At 41.8% G+C, this 13,123-nt stretch overlaps 1 protein-coding gene across 8 annotated transcripts in view; it reads left to right on the forward strand.

Moving 5' to 3' along the window:
- pias2 (protein inhibitor of activated STAT, 2) overlaps positions 1-13,123 on the forward strand; it is a 112,484-nt gene that overhangs the window by 53,327 nt on the left and 46,034 nt on the right. For all 8 annotated transcript variants that reach the window (XR_009794590.1, XR_009794589.1, XR_009794588.1 and 5 more), the window contains 2 exons: positions 8,017-8,151; positions 8,234-8,339. Coding sequence is in view for 5 of the 8 variants with exons in the window: in XM_061816909.1 (XP_061672893.1) it covers positions 8,017-8,151; positions 8,234-8,339 (241 nt within the window). In the remaining 3 variants the exon portion in view is untranslated. The remainder of the gene's footprint in view (positions 1-8,016; positions 8,152-8,233; positions 8,340-13,123) is intronic.

Consider the following 13,123-nt stretch of genomic DNA (forward strand, 5'->3'; position numbering starts at 1 on the left):
CGGAACCGAAAGATTGGTTACCATACTTGGCGAAATCCTCACGCCTGCTATTATCTCCCAGTACGTGCTCTCCAATCTGTCATAATGCAGATTTTTAAATGAAGAATATACTGCTTTATTTTAACAATTTGGAACAACATGGAATTGACCACTTATAACAAGTATTTACCAATAATGTTTTTAGGACACATGATAAACTCTTCCAAGAATACAAAATAACTTGGGATTTCCTTCAATAATAATAATAAATTAAAAGCAGCAACAACAAAAATTACCATAATTCATACAATATAAAATACTTCATCATGTACATTCTACTGATTTTGAATTTAGAACTTTAGGATTCCACTTTCCCCTAGAACAGTGGTCGGCAACCTTTAATTTTCAAAGAGCCATTTCGACCCGGTTTCTACGGAAAAGACAACACTGGGAGCTGCAAATACTATTTGACATCTGAAATGAAGATGTTAGCCTATATAGAGTGCGTTGTGAAAGTATTTGGCCCCCTTGAACTTTTCAACCTTTCACCACATTTCAGGCTTCAAAAAAATGATATAAAACGAAAACTTTTGTCAAGAATCAACAATAATTGGGACACAGTCGTGTCGTGTAGTGAAATTTATTGGATATTTTAAACTTTTTAACAAATAGAAACCTGAAAAGTGGGGCTTGCAATATTATTTGAGCCCTTACTTTCTGTGCAGCAAACTCACTCCAGAATTTCAGTGAGGATCTCTGAATGATCTGTTGACTGATGATGATAAATAGAATCAACCTGTGTGTAATGATGTCTCCGTTTAAATACACCTGCTCTGTGATATTCTTAGGGTTCTGTTTAAAGTGCAGAGAGCATCATGAAGCCCTAGGAACACACGAGGCAGGTACGAGATACTGTTGTGGAAAAGTTTAAAGTTGGATTTGGATCTAAAAAGATTTCCCAAGCTTTAAACATCTCAAGGAGCACTGTGCAAGCAATCAAATTGAAATGGAAGGAGTATCAGACCACTGCAAATCAAACAAGACCCGGCTGTCCCTCCAAACTTTCACCTTGAACAAGGAGAGGACATATCAGATATGCAGCCAAGAGGGACATTATCACTCTGGATGAACTGTAGAGATCAACAGCTGAGGTGGGAGAGTCTGTCCGAAGGACAACAATCTGTCAAACACTGCACAAATCTGTCCTTTATGGAAGAGTGGGAAGAAGAAAGCTCTTTCTCAAAGATATCCAGAAAAAGTCTCATTCAAAGTTTGCCACAATCCACATGGGAGACACACCAAACGTTGGAAGAAGGTGCTCCGGTCAGATGAAACCCAAATCGAACTTTTTGGCCACAATGCAAAACGATATGTTTGGCTTAAAAGCAACACAGCTCATCAACCTGAACACAGCATCTCCACTGTCAAACATGGTGGTGCAGCCTCTTGGGTTGGGCATGCTTCTCTTCAGCAGGGACAAGGAAGATGGTTAAAACTGCTGGGAAGATGAATGGCGCCAAATACAGGACCATTCTGGAAGTAGACCTGTTGGAGTCTGCAAAAGACCTGAGACTGGGATGGAGATTTATCTTCCAACAAGACAATGATCCAAAAATAAAGCCAGATTTACAAAGAAATGGATCACAAATAAGCGTATCCAAGTGTTAGAATGGGCAAGTCAAAGTCTAGACCTGAATCCAATCGAGAATCTGTGGGCGGAGCTGAAGACTGCTGTTCACAAACACTCTCCTTCCAACCACACTGAGCTCGAGTTGTTTTGCAAGGAAGAACGGGCAAAAATTCTCTCTCTCTCTCTCTCTCAATGTGCAAAACTAAAACTAAGACAAACCCCAAGCGACTTGGAGCTGTAATTGCTGCAAAGGGTGGGGCTACAAAGTAAAGTACAATGCAAGTGGGCAGAAGAATATTGCACGGCCCACTTTTCAGGTTTTTATCTGTTAAAAAAAGTTTGAAATATCCAATAAATTTTGTTCCACTTAGTGATTGTGTCCCACTTGTTTTTGATTCTTGACAAAACATTTTTTTATATTTTTATGTTTGAAGCCTGAAATGTGGAATCATGGAGGGGTCTGAAATTTTCATCAAGACTTTGTCAATGACCTGAAAAGAGGTTGGACCATTGTTTCCAAGGTGACTTTTGGTAATACACTAAGACGTCATGGTTTGAAATCATGCATGGCACGGAAGGTTGCCCTGCTTAAACCAGCACATTTCAAGGCCCGTCTTATTTTGTCAATGACCATTTGGATGATACAGAGGAGTCATGGGAAAAAGTTTTGTGGTCAGATGAGACCAAAATTTAACTTTATCATAATTCCACTAACTGTGTTTGGAGGAAGATGAATGATGATCCTATCCCAAGAATACCATCCCTACTGTGAAGCATGGGGGTGGTAGCATCCTGCTTTGGGGGTGTTTTTCTGCACATGGTGACGGGACGACTGCACTGTATTTAGGAGAGGATGACCGCAGCCATGTATTGTGAGCTTTTGGGGTACAACCTCTTTCCCTCAGTCAGAGCATTGAAGATGGGTCGTGGCTGTGTCTTTCAACATGACAATGACCCGATGCACACAGCCAGGAAAATCAAGGAGTCGTTCCGTAAGAAGCATATCAAGGTTCTATCGTGGCTTAGCCAGTCTCCAGACCTAAACCCAATAGAAAATCTTTGGAGGGAGCTGAAACTCCATGTTTCTCAGCGACAAACCTGTCTGATCTAGAGAAGATCTGTGTGGAGGAGTGGGAGAAAATCCCTCCTGTGGTGTGTGCAATCCTGGTGAACAACTACAGGAAACATTTGACCTCTGTAATTACAAAGGCTGTAGTCATTTCGTGGAAAAGTACAGAGAAGGTCAGAAGGAGTTACATTGTGTCTTTGTAGGTCTAGAGAAAGCCTATGACAGAGGGCCAAGAGAGGAACTGTGGTACTGCATGACTCAGTCTGGTGTGGCAGAGAAATATGTTAGAATAGTACAGGACATGTGTGAGGGTAGCAGAATAGTCATGAGATGTGCTGTCGGTGTGACAGAAGAATTTTAGGTGGAGGTCGTACTGCATCAGAAATCAGCTCTGAGCCCCTTCATGTATGCTGTGGTAATGGATAGGCTAACAGATGAGGTTAGACTGCAATCCCCTTGGACCATGATGTTCGCAGATGACCTCGCAATATGGAGTGAAAGCAGGGAGCAGGTGGAGGAACAATTAGAAAGATGGACGCATGCACTGGAAAGGAGAGGAATGAAGATTAGCCGAAGTAAAACAGAATATCTGTGCGTGAATGAGAGAGGTGGAGGGAGAAGAGTGAGGCCCCGGGGAGAATAGATAGCGAGGGTGGACAATTTCAGATACTCAGGATCAACAATCCAGAGCAATCGTGAGTGTGGTAAGGAAGTGAAGAAAGCGGTCCAAGCAGGTAGGAACAGCTGGCGGAAGGCGTCTGGTGTGTTATGTGACAGAAGAGTCTCTGCTCGGATGAAGGGCAAAGTTTATAAAACTGTGAGGCTAGCAATGATGTACGGATTTGAGATAGTGGCACTGAAGAGACAACAGGAAGCAGAACTGGAGGTGGCAGAAATTAAGATGTTTACGCTCTTTCTAGGATTGAGCAGGTTAGATAGGATTAGAAATGAGCTCATTAGATGGACAGCCAAAGATGAATGTAATGGAGAGGAGGTTCGAGCAGACTTCGATCGTTTGGACAAGTCCAGAGGCAAGAGAATGAGTACATGGATAGAAAGGTGCCTCCAATTTCGATGTTTAGTCTTGTTGACTGTTCGGCCTGTCCTGTCCTGTCTTGTCAAAGAGAAGGTTGATGGATGTTGTCTGGGAAGCCATGAGGGCAATTGGGGTTAGAGAGGAAGATGCAGGAGATAGGCTTAAATGGAAAAAGATGACACGCTGTGGCGATCCCTAACAGGACAAGCCGAAATGAAAAAAAGAAACCGAGAAGATGGTACGGTGATAACCAAGGGGAGAGCAGCTCTATCGCACCACACAAACCAAGATACAGGATTTTTACATTTGGTGGAATTTGGGGGCTGTGAATCTAGCGCCCGTTTTTTTCCTTTTGCATCATGAATTTTTCTTCATAACTAGAAACAATATTTTCCCAAGGAGGCGTTTCATAACCTGAATTTTTCGTTACCAGAGACGTTTGTAAGTTGAAATACCACTGTATATATATATATAATGTATTTTTTTGTTCACTTATCACATCTGTGCACATAATACATTGGGTCCCTATGGCACTACCAGGTGGCCAGTTGTTAGGGGTCACTGGGGGGGCCGGTGGACCGCCCTGGGTCCCTTGGCGTCGCCCGAGTCCTGGCCGAAGAGTTGCTTCACACACTGACCATTGATCCCGGTTTCTGTCCTTGGTTGTTTGGGTGAGGTCCATTGCCTCCATGTCGAGGACACAGGTATTATGGGACATTATAGAGGATTTGTCGGTCTTTTTGCATTCACTGTGGGTTGAATTCCTTTGCATGTGTCCGTAGGCACATACCCCTGGGATTCTTTTTGGGTGTAGGACTACTCACATATTGCAATAAACAATTCATGTGTACATGGAGAGCATTGTACTGTATTACCCCAGTTAGGTTTTCATTCAATAGAGATTGTGCGCATGACGTCACCGTTTGTTTGTAACGCCATATTGACAGTAAAACAAAGCTGCTCGGCAGTGTGGGAGTCGATTTAATACGTACTGTGAGATGACCGGTCTTTTTTTGGGGAGGGGGTGATGGGACTGTGATGCACTAAATCTGCGACAGGTGATCCATGAAGTATAGAGGGATTACAGTTTATCCAGTTGTCCAAGACAGGAAAGCGAATTAACAGTCAAATTTCTTATTGGCAAAAACATCGACTTCAGCATTAATGTGGATCCTTTATGCCAATTGTCTCCAATATTGCCACGTACCTTCGTTTATTATCACCAACAAAATGTTTAACTGTATCGGACAAACCTCTGGGTGTCGTGCTATCAGACATTTTCGTTTCGTCTCAAGGGAATTAACTTTTAACCAGAAATATGGCGGCGTGAATAAAAATCATGTAATTTTATGACGTAGGTGCACAGTCTCTCTAAACCTCTAAAATTTGTCAGTCCAACCAAATTCCCGTTTATAGCCTGGTTCGCAATCCTTGTCTTGCATGCTTCTCCTGCTATCCTTGTCCTGTCCTATCCTCGTCCTGTTCGTCCTTCACAAGGTGTAGCACTACAGCCTCAAGTAACATCCATTTTTTTCTTTGTTATAGATATGCAATGATTTAGTTTTCTTATTCTGTTTACAGTTGGCGCTTTGTCTTTCATTTTTGTCCCTCTCACTCCTCTAAAAATTCTGTTCTGTTTGAGTGATTGACTCTAGGCCTCAATAAAACTCAAATTAAAATACAAAGGAATCACAGAGGAAGCTAAAGAAAACTGCACAGTGACAGTAAAATGTCTCATATTATGGCAATCCAGATTCTAAATTTTGCTTGACAGAACAGCCGAACAGGACACACACACACACACACACACACATAAAGAAGGAATCATATCATCTAGTGTTGTCGATACATTACAGACTTTAGACTATCAAGGATTTGAAACAGTTTTTAAAAAAGAAAGTTTGATTTAGTCTTAATTATTCAGTGATCCGGAATTCCGGATTTTCAAATTTTCATGAAAATTCTTCTGGAAAATTGAGGAAAAATTCCCTAAAATTAATCCAAATATTAGTTGACAACATTGAACGAACATGCGTTTGAGTTCGTTGTTTTGCTTTCATGAGCGTAGCCATGTTGAGGCACTAATGCTAGTAACAGTAACACCCCTCCCCTCGCATTCTCTCAAGACTTCGCTTATTTTGTGTAGTCTTGACATTGGTTTACGTGTTTTTCATAAACGTTAACTAAACAAGCCTGCTCCAAAACAACCGGTAGTCACCCTGAAACAGGAAATGCAAGTTAACCGTATTGAACTTGTACGAAAGTTAGGTGGAAAGCGGATGTTCAGAGCTGTTACACGTACTCCGAGTGCATTTATGTTGAAAGTCATCAACAACATGAGCCATGTCAAAGGAAATTCAGGTACACCAGGGATGCTCAATGCGTTGATCTCGAGGCAGTGTGACGGCGTAAAAAAAAACAAAAAACGTTAAGACTATCATCCACCTTGTCGCTTGATTCAGATGTGGCCAATACGTCGAGCGCATGCACATAGAGGCGCGTTCTAGCAAGCTGGCCTCCTATTTACGGCAATCGTGGCGATGCGTGCTCCACCCCAACACCCCTCCCACAACAACACATCAAAATTGGCGACATATATATATATATATATATATATATATATATATATATACATTTTCTTCACCGGTTATCCTCAGGTTTAAATGTAAGATAGTGAGCAATCCGATCGAGTGTAACAGGCTAACGCAAAGTAACATGTTTGAGACGTAAACGTTAACAGTAATTACTACAGCTCAACTTCTTTAACATGTTTTTCTGTATAGTGTAAAAATTCTAGGATATATTTTTGTGTATATTCTATCGCTATACTATAATATGCATACATGTAGGGGATAAGGACAATTTTAGATGTCTTTTTACGGAATAATATACTTAATTTGTCTTGAGATAATATGGCATATTTTAATGACAAATGTGATATTGTGCTTTCCAGTGATAGGGGGATAGTGGGCAAAAAAATCTGGGCTTGGCCCTTGGGGAACTTCTGCCCATTTTTTTTTTTTTTTTTTTTGGTCTGGACTTGGAAATAAGACTTTCAGTTTTTGTCTGAATTTTGTTCACAGATATCGCCAGAATGAACCACAGCCATCCATTTTTTCAAAGATTTCCCGGAGGGGGCATGCCACAGAATCTGCTCTTATCAAAATGCTAATTGATATGTTTGAATACTGACTCGGGGAAAGGTGCCAGTTCTGGTCGTGCTGGGGCTCAGTGGGCCTTTTGACATGGTAGATCAAAATATATTGCTTAAACAGGTTGTAAACATGGGTAGGAATAAATGGAACGGTCCTTAAATGGTTCAGAGCCTGCTTGGAGGAAAGGAGTTATTTCGTACCCGTTGGAAGTGATTGATGAAGAAAGGATTTTGGGTGGTGTTTTGGCTTCCAATGCCTTTTGGCACTTCCCTTTCTTTTTACATGTAATTTTATAGTTTTCAGTCCAAGGGGAATCTGAGATGCAAATTTCCTAGAGACCCTCCTCTCCATCACTAAGGAGGCTGGGGAGTGTGATTCCCCTGTAATTGGAACACACTTAAAAAGAGGGACCACCAACCCAGTCTGCCAGTCAAGAGGCACTGTCCCAATGTCCACATGATGTTGCAGAGCCGTGTCAACCAGGACAGCCCCACAACATCCAGGCCCTTCAGGGAAGCTGGAATGCACCACAGCCTTCCATTTTTTTCAAAAATTTCCAAGGGGGGCATGCCCCCAAAGTCCCAAACAAACTGTTGAAATGATTCCACAGTTGTTCAGATTTGGATGTCAATGAAATTAAACATATCAAAATAAACAAAGTCTGCAGTTAAAGGACTTGTTTCCTTAATTTCAAATCAATCGTGCTGGCTTTAAGAGCCAAAAAGATGACAATTCGAGGAATATTCCAATATTCATGGAGCTGACTTACAAACGATAATACTCCCATTTTGTATCTTTGTATATGTTGGGTAAAAAAGCTGATCACTTACACTGAAAACCTAAAATTAATGAAAATATACCTAAAGTATTTATCATTCACATTCTACTCTTATTTACGCTTATACTTTCATATATAAGCCTTTATTTATATTCCTTTATTTTTTGCTCCTTTTTGTGGTTGGGGTTGGGGTATTTGTATTTGTTGATCAATGTGTGCATGTGGGTGTGAGCTGTTAGAATCATGGAAAGTGACACCGATAAATATTTTGATCGGCATTCAGAAACAAATGTACTGAAGTACTTTGTGCTGCCACAATCAATGGAAGGGGCTATTTTTTTCATTTGCAAATATATATATATTTTTTAGGGTTTTGGACCACCCCCCAAAAATGGTGTTGAACAAAAGAGACCAGGAAAACCTTTAAACATTACCTCATTGGTGCGACTGTCCTCTGCAGTACCCAATCAGATTTCAGTGGCATGGGCACCTGACATTGGAAAGGTAACAAACATTCAATTTGTAATGTTCCGTTTAATATTGTCAATAAGACCTGATGTTGGACCAAAATGTCTGATGTTTGCAGAGCTACTCCATGTCTGTGTACCTAGTGAGGCAGGTAACATCCCCACTGCTCCTGCAGAGGCTGAGAATGAAGGGCATCAGAAACCCAGACCACTCCAGAGCACTCAGTAACTACACAGTATATTGCAATAGTTTGTTTCACACTGACTCGGTCTTGTGAGAGACCTAAGAGTGGAGGCAGTAATTATTTCCCTCTCTTTCAAATAGAACTCAACGCATATGGACATTGATACAGCTATGTGCTCGTTCACACATTGTCGTGACTTCCCAATAACTATGGGTGGTGATGTCAACGCCACCTTCCGGTGTGACTTATAAAGTAATTGTTGGACAGTGACAGTTGCCTTAAACAACGTTTTGGCGATATAGCCCAGGATTCATTTTACAGTACAAATTCCATGTTTCACTTTAACGGTACAGTGAAGAAAATATTTGAACACCCTGCTATAATGCAAGTTCTCCCACTTAGAAATCATGGAAGAGTCTGAAATTTTCATCATAGGTGCATGTCCACTGTGAGAGAGATAATTTTATATATAATATACTGCAGTCCCGTGGTGCGTGCCACCCCTCACCCACACAACAATACGTCACGATTGCCGACAGGAACGTTTGTTCCAATGTATCGCTAGCTTCTTGCCACCAACGCCGATTATGTTGAACTAAACTTTCAGCATTTTCAAAACATTGCGAGTATATACTGTTCGTGTTTATTCCTTGACAGGCCAGTGCATTTAACTTGTCCTCAGATCAAGTTTGTCAGATCAATTTATTCATTATGGTTGAAAATTTTTAAATACCGTTTCATATCATGTTCTAGTTTTCTATTTTAGTTATGTATTTATTTTATTTCTAATTTAGTTATGTTATATTAATCCAGTAAGTTATTTTAAGGCCATCACTAATCACACCGGCAACTTTATCTGCGAGCATGACTGACCACACCCGTACATGTTTCAAATGTGAGTGACTGTGTGTATCAAAATATTAAAGTCAGCTGATTATACTATTAGTATTACTCGATCTATATCTAAGATAGTGAGCAATGTGGTTGAGTGTATCAGTACAACGCGATGTAACAAGTTTGAGACTTAAACGGGAATAGTAATTACTACAGATCAACTTCTTTAACATGTTTTACTGTATGGTGTAGAAATTCCAAGATATAGTTTCGTGTATATTCTATATCTATATGTACAGTGCCCTCCATAATTATTCGCACGCCCGGTTAAGATGTGTTAAAAGCCTTAAAATAAATTGTGTTTATTGCAGAAGAATACTGTCACACTGAAAATTTTAGGAAAATGTAACCTTGAACTCAAATGAATTATAAGAAAATAAAAAATCCGTGACTAAAAAAATAATTTTTCATTAAATCACCTGTTCCATAATTATTGGCACCCTTAACGATTCCCAGTATATAATATAATTGAAGCATTTCTGTCATTTCTACAGTAGTTTACTACGTTTACCAGAGTATGTAGGAACATTTAATTAGTAATTCATCACTTCCTGTTTCCCTGGGGTGTAAATATGACATGACACAGAGGCCATTTCTCTTATCCACTCTTAAACATGGGAAAGACAAAGGAACACAGCATACAAGTGAGGCAGATGTGCGTCGACCGTCACAGGTCAGGCAGAGGCTACAAGAAGATTGCCACTCAACTGCAGCTGCCAATATCCACTGAGAGAGGAATAATTAAGTAGTTCAAAACAACTGGAACAGCGGTAAACAAGCCTGGACGAGGACCCATGTTTATTTTGCCACTACGAACAGTGAGGAGGATGGTAAGAGAAATCAAAAGATCTCCAAAGCTCACTGTTACATAATTACAACAAATGGTAGCATCCTGGGGTCACAAAGTCTCCAAATCAACCATCAGGCGCTGTCTACAGGCCAACAAGCTGTTTGGGAGGCATGCACGGAGAAAACCTTTTCTACTCAAATCATAAACGCAAACATGTGGAGTTCGCCAAGCGGTATTGGGGCTGCAACTGGGTCCATGTGCTTTGGTGAGATGAGACCAAGATTGAGTTTTTTGGCAACAAATATTACGTGGGTCTGTCGTGCCACAAAAGATGCGCATCCTGAAAAGCACCTCATACCCACTGTGAAGTATGAGGGTGGGTCAGTAGTGCTGTGGGGCTGTTTCGCTTCCAAAGGCCCTGGGAACATTGTTAGGGTGCATGGCATCATGAATGCTTTGAAATACCAGGACATTTTAAATCAAAATCTGTTGCCCTCTGCCCGAACGCTGAAGATGGGTCGTCACTGGGTCTTTCAGCAAGACAATGACCCTAAACATATGGCCAAATCTACACAGAAATTGTTCACCAGACACAAAATCAAGGTCCTCCCATGGCCATCTCAGTCCCCAGACCTTAACCCCATTGAAAACCTGTGGGGTGAGCTGAAGAGGAGAGGACCCAGGTCTCTGGATCATTTAGAGAGATTCTGCAAAGAGGAATGGCTGAAGATCCCTCTTATTTTGTACCCGTCTGTCTTTTCCCATCTTGTGAAACATTGAAGGAGAAGATTAGGTGCTGTTTTGTTGCCAAAAGGGGGTTGTAAAAAGTATTAACACTAGGGGTGCTAAAAATTGTGACATATTATTTGAATAATTTCTTTATGTGGGAATATTTCCCGACTGAATAAATGCACTTGTATCGAAGGGTGCATTTTTCTCTTTTTTCCATGAATGTCCCATATTATTTAGAAGAAAAATATTAGAAGCTAAAAAACACATCTTACCCAGGGGTGCCAATAATTACGAAGGGCACTGTATAATGTGGGGAAAAGGACAATTTTAGATGACTTTTTACTGAATAGTTCACTTAATTCATTTGTCTTGAGATAAACTGGAATATTTTAATGACAAATGTGATTTTGTACTATCCAGTGACAGGGGGATGGTGGCAAAAAAATCTGGGCTTGGCCCTTGGGGAACTTCTGCCCAATTATTTGGGGGTCAGGATTTAGAAATTTTACTTTTAATTTTTGTCTGAATTTTGTTCACAGATATCGCCAGAATGAACCACAGCCATCCATTTTTTCAAAGATTTCCCGGAGGGGGCATGCCACAGAATCTGCTCTTATCAAAATGCTAATTGATATGTTTGAATACTGACTCGGGGAAAGGTGCCAGTTCTGGTCTTGCTGGGGCTCAGTGGGCCTTTTGACATGGTAGATCATAATATATTGCTTAAACAGGTTGGAAACATGGGTAGGAATAAATGGAACGGTCCTTAAATGGTTCAGAGCCTACCTGGAGGAAAGGAGTTATTTTGTACCTGTTGGAAATGATTGATGAAGAAAGGATGTTGGGTGGTGTTTTGGCTTCCAATGCCTTTTGGCACTTCCCTTTCTTAATGTGTTCAATACTTTTTACATGTAATTTTATAGTTTTCAGTCCAAGGGGAATCTGAGATGCAAATTTCCAAGAGACCCTCCTCTCCATCACTAGGGAGGCTGGGGAGTGTGATTCCCCTGTAATTGGAACACACTTAAAAAGAGGGACCACCACCCCAGTCTGCCAGTCAAGAGGCACTGTCCCAATGTCCACATGACGTTGCAGAGGCGTGTCAACCAGGACAGCCCCACAACATCCAGGCCCTTCAGGGAAGCTGGACGAATTCCATCCAATGCTTTCTCCCCCCCCCCCCCCCCCCCCCGAGATGAAGGATGGTGAACCAGAATGCCCTTGAAACTGTCCGGAAGTAGTTCTCCATGTCCTCACCAAACTCCTCCGACGCCCGAGTTTTTGTCTCAGTGATCACCAAAGCTGCTTTCTGCTTGGCCAGCCAGTACCCATCAGCCGCCCTTAGGAGTATCACAGGCCGAAAAGGCCCAATAGGACTTCTTCAGCTTGACAGCACCCCTCACTGCTAGTGTCGAATCGGTTCAGGGGGTTCCACCACGACAGGCACCGACTACATAACGGTTACAGGTCCAATCGACTGCCTTGACTATTGAGGGATGTCATCATTGAAGTCTTCCAGGATAGTAATGGAGTCCCTAGTGGAAGTGCTCTTCAGGACCGCCTCCTAGGACTCACAAAAGGATGGGTACTCTGAACTGCTCTTTGTTGCACAGGCACAAACTACAGTCAGGAACCATTCCCCCCACCCGAAGGCGGAGGGAGGCTCCCCTTTCCTCCACAGGGGTAAACCTCAACGTACAGGCACCATCCCGGAGGGACAATAAGGACACCCACACCTGCTTGGTGGGTCTCACCAAGTGCAACTCCAGAGTGTAAAAGAGCCCAACCCCTCTGAAGAGGACGGGTACCAGATCCATAGCCAAGTGTGAAGTTGACCCGACGATAGTTGGAACTTCTCAGTCTCACACTCTCCCTTGGCTCCTTTCCTGTCTGAGAGGTGAGAGTCCACATCACTTGAGCCAGCCAGTAAGATGGGATCACATCACACAAGAGACAAGAAAGAGAAATCCCAACGGTTGCAACAATTTAAAAAAATTATATGCAAATTAATGGTACCTGCATTATGCTTGGAGGACGGAATCAGAAATAAGCAAGCATCTTGGTGTGAAGAAATACCCATGGGAGCAATTATGAGAAAATGGACGACACAGAAGACCAATGCAGCCCGATGGGGGAACAAGTCAGTGCAATCTGTAAGATGTCCCAAGCCCGGATAAATGTAGAGGGTTGCGTCAGGGAGGGCATACGGCGTAAAATTGTGCCAAACAAATATGAGCGTTCATCTAAAGAATACCATAATGGATCGGTTTTGGTCCGGATTAACAATGCCCGACCCCGGCACCTTTAACCTGCAGGGGATCGGTGGAAATTAAGCGACTGTGGGTCGAAGACAAAAAAGAGAAGGAAAGCGGATTCATTGGAGAGAAGAAGAGGAATGCAGAGATTCT

Source organism: Syngnathoides biaculeatus, chromosome 4, assembly GCF_019802595.1.
Source record: "Syngnathoides biaculeatus isolate LvHL_M chromosome 4, ASM1980259v1, whole genome shotgun sequence".
NCBI classification, from domain to species: domain Eukaryota; kingdom Metazoa; phylum Chordata; class Actinopteri; order Syngnathiformes; family Syngnathidae; genus Syngnathoides; species Syngnathoides biaculeatus.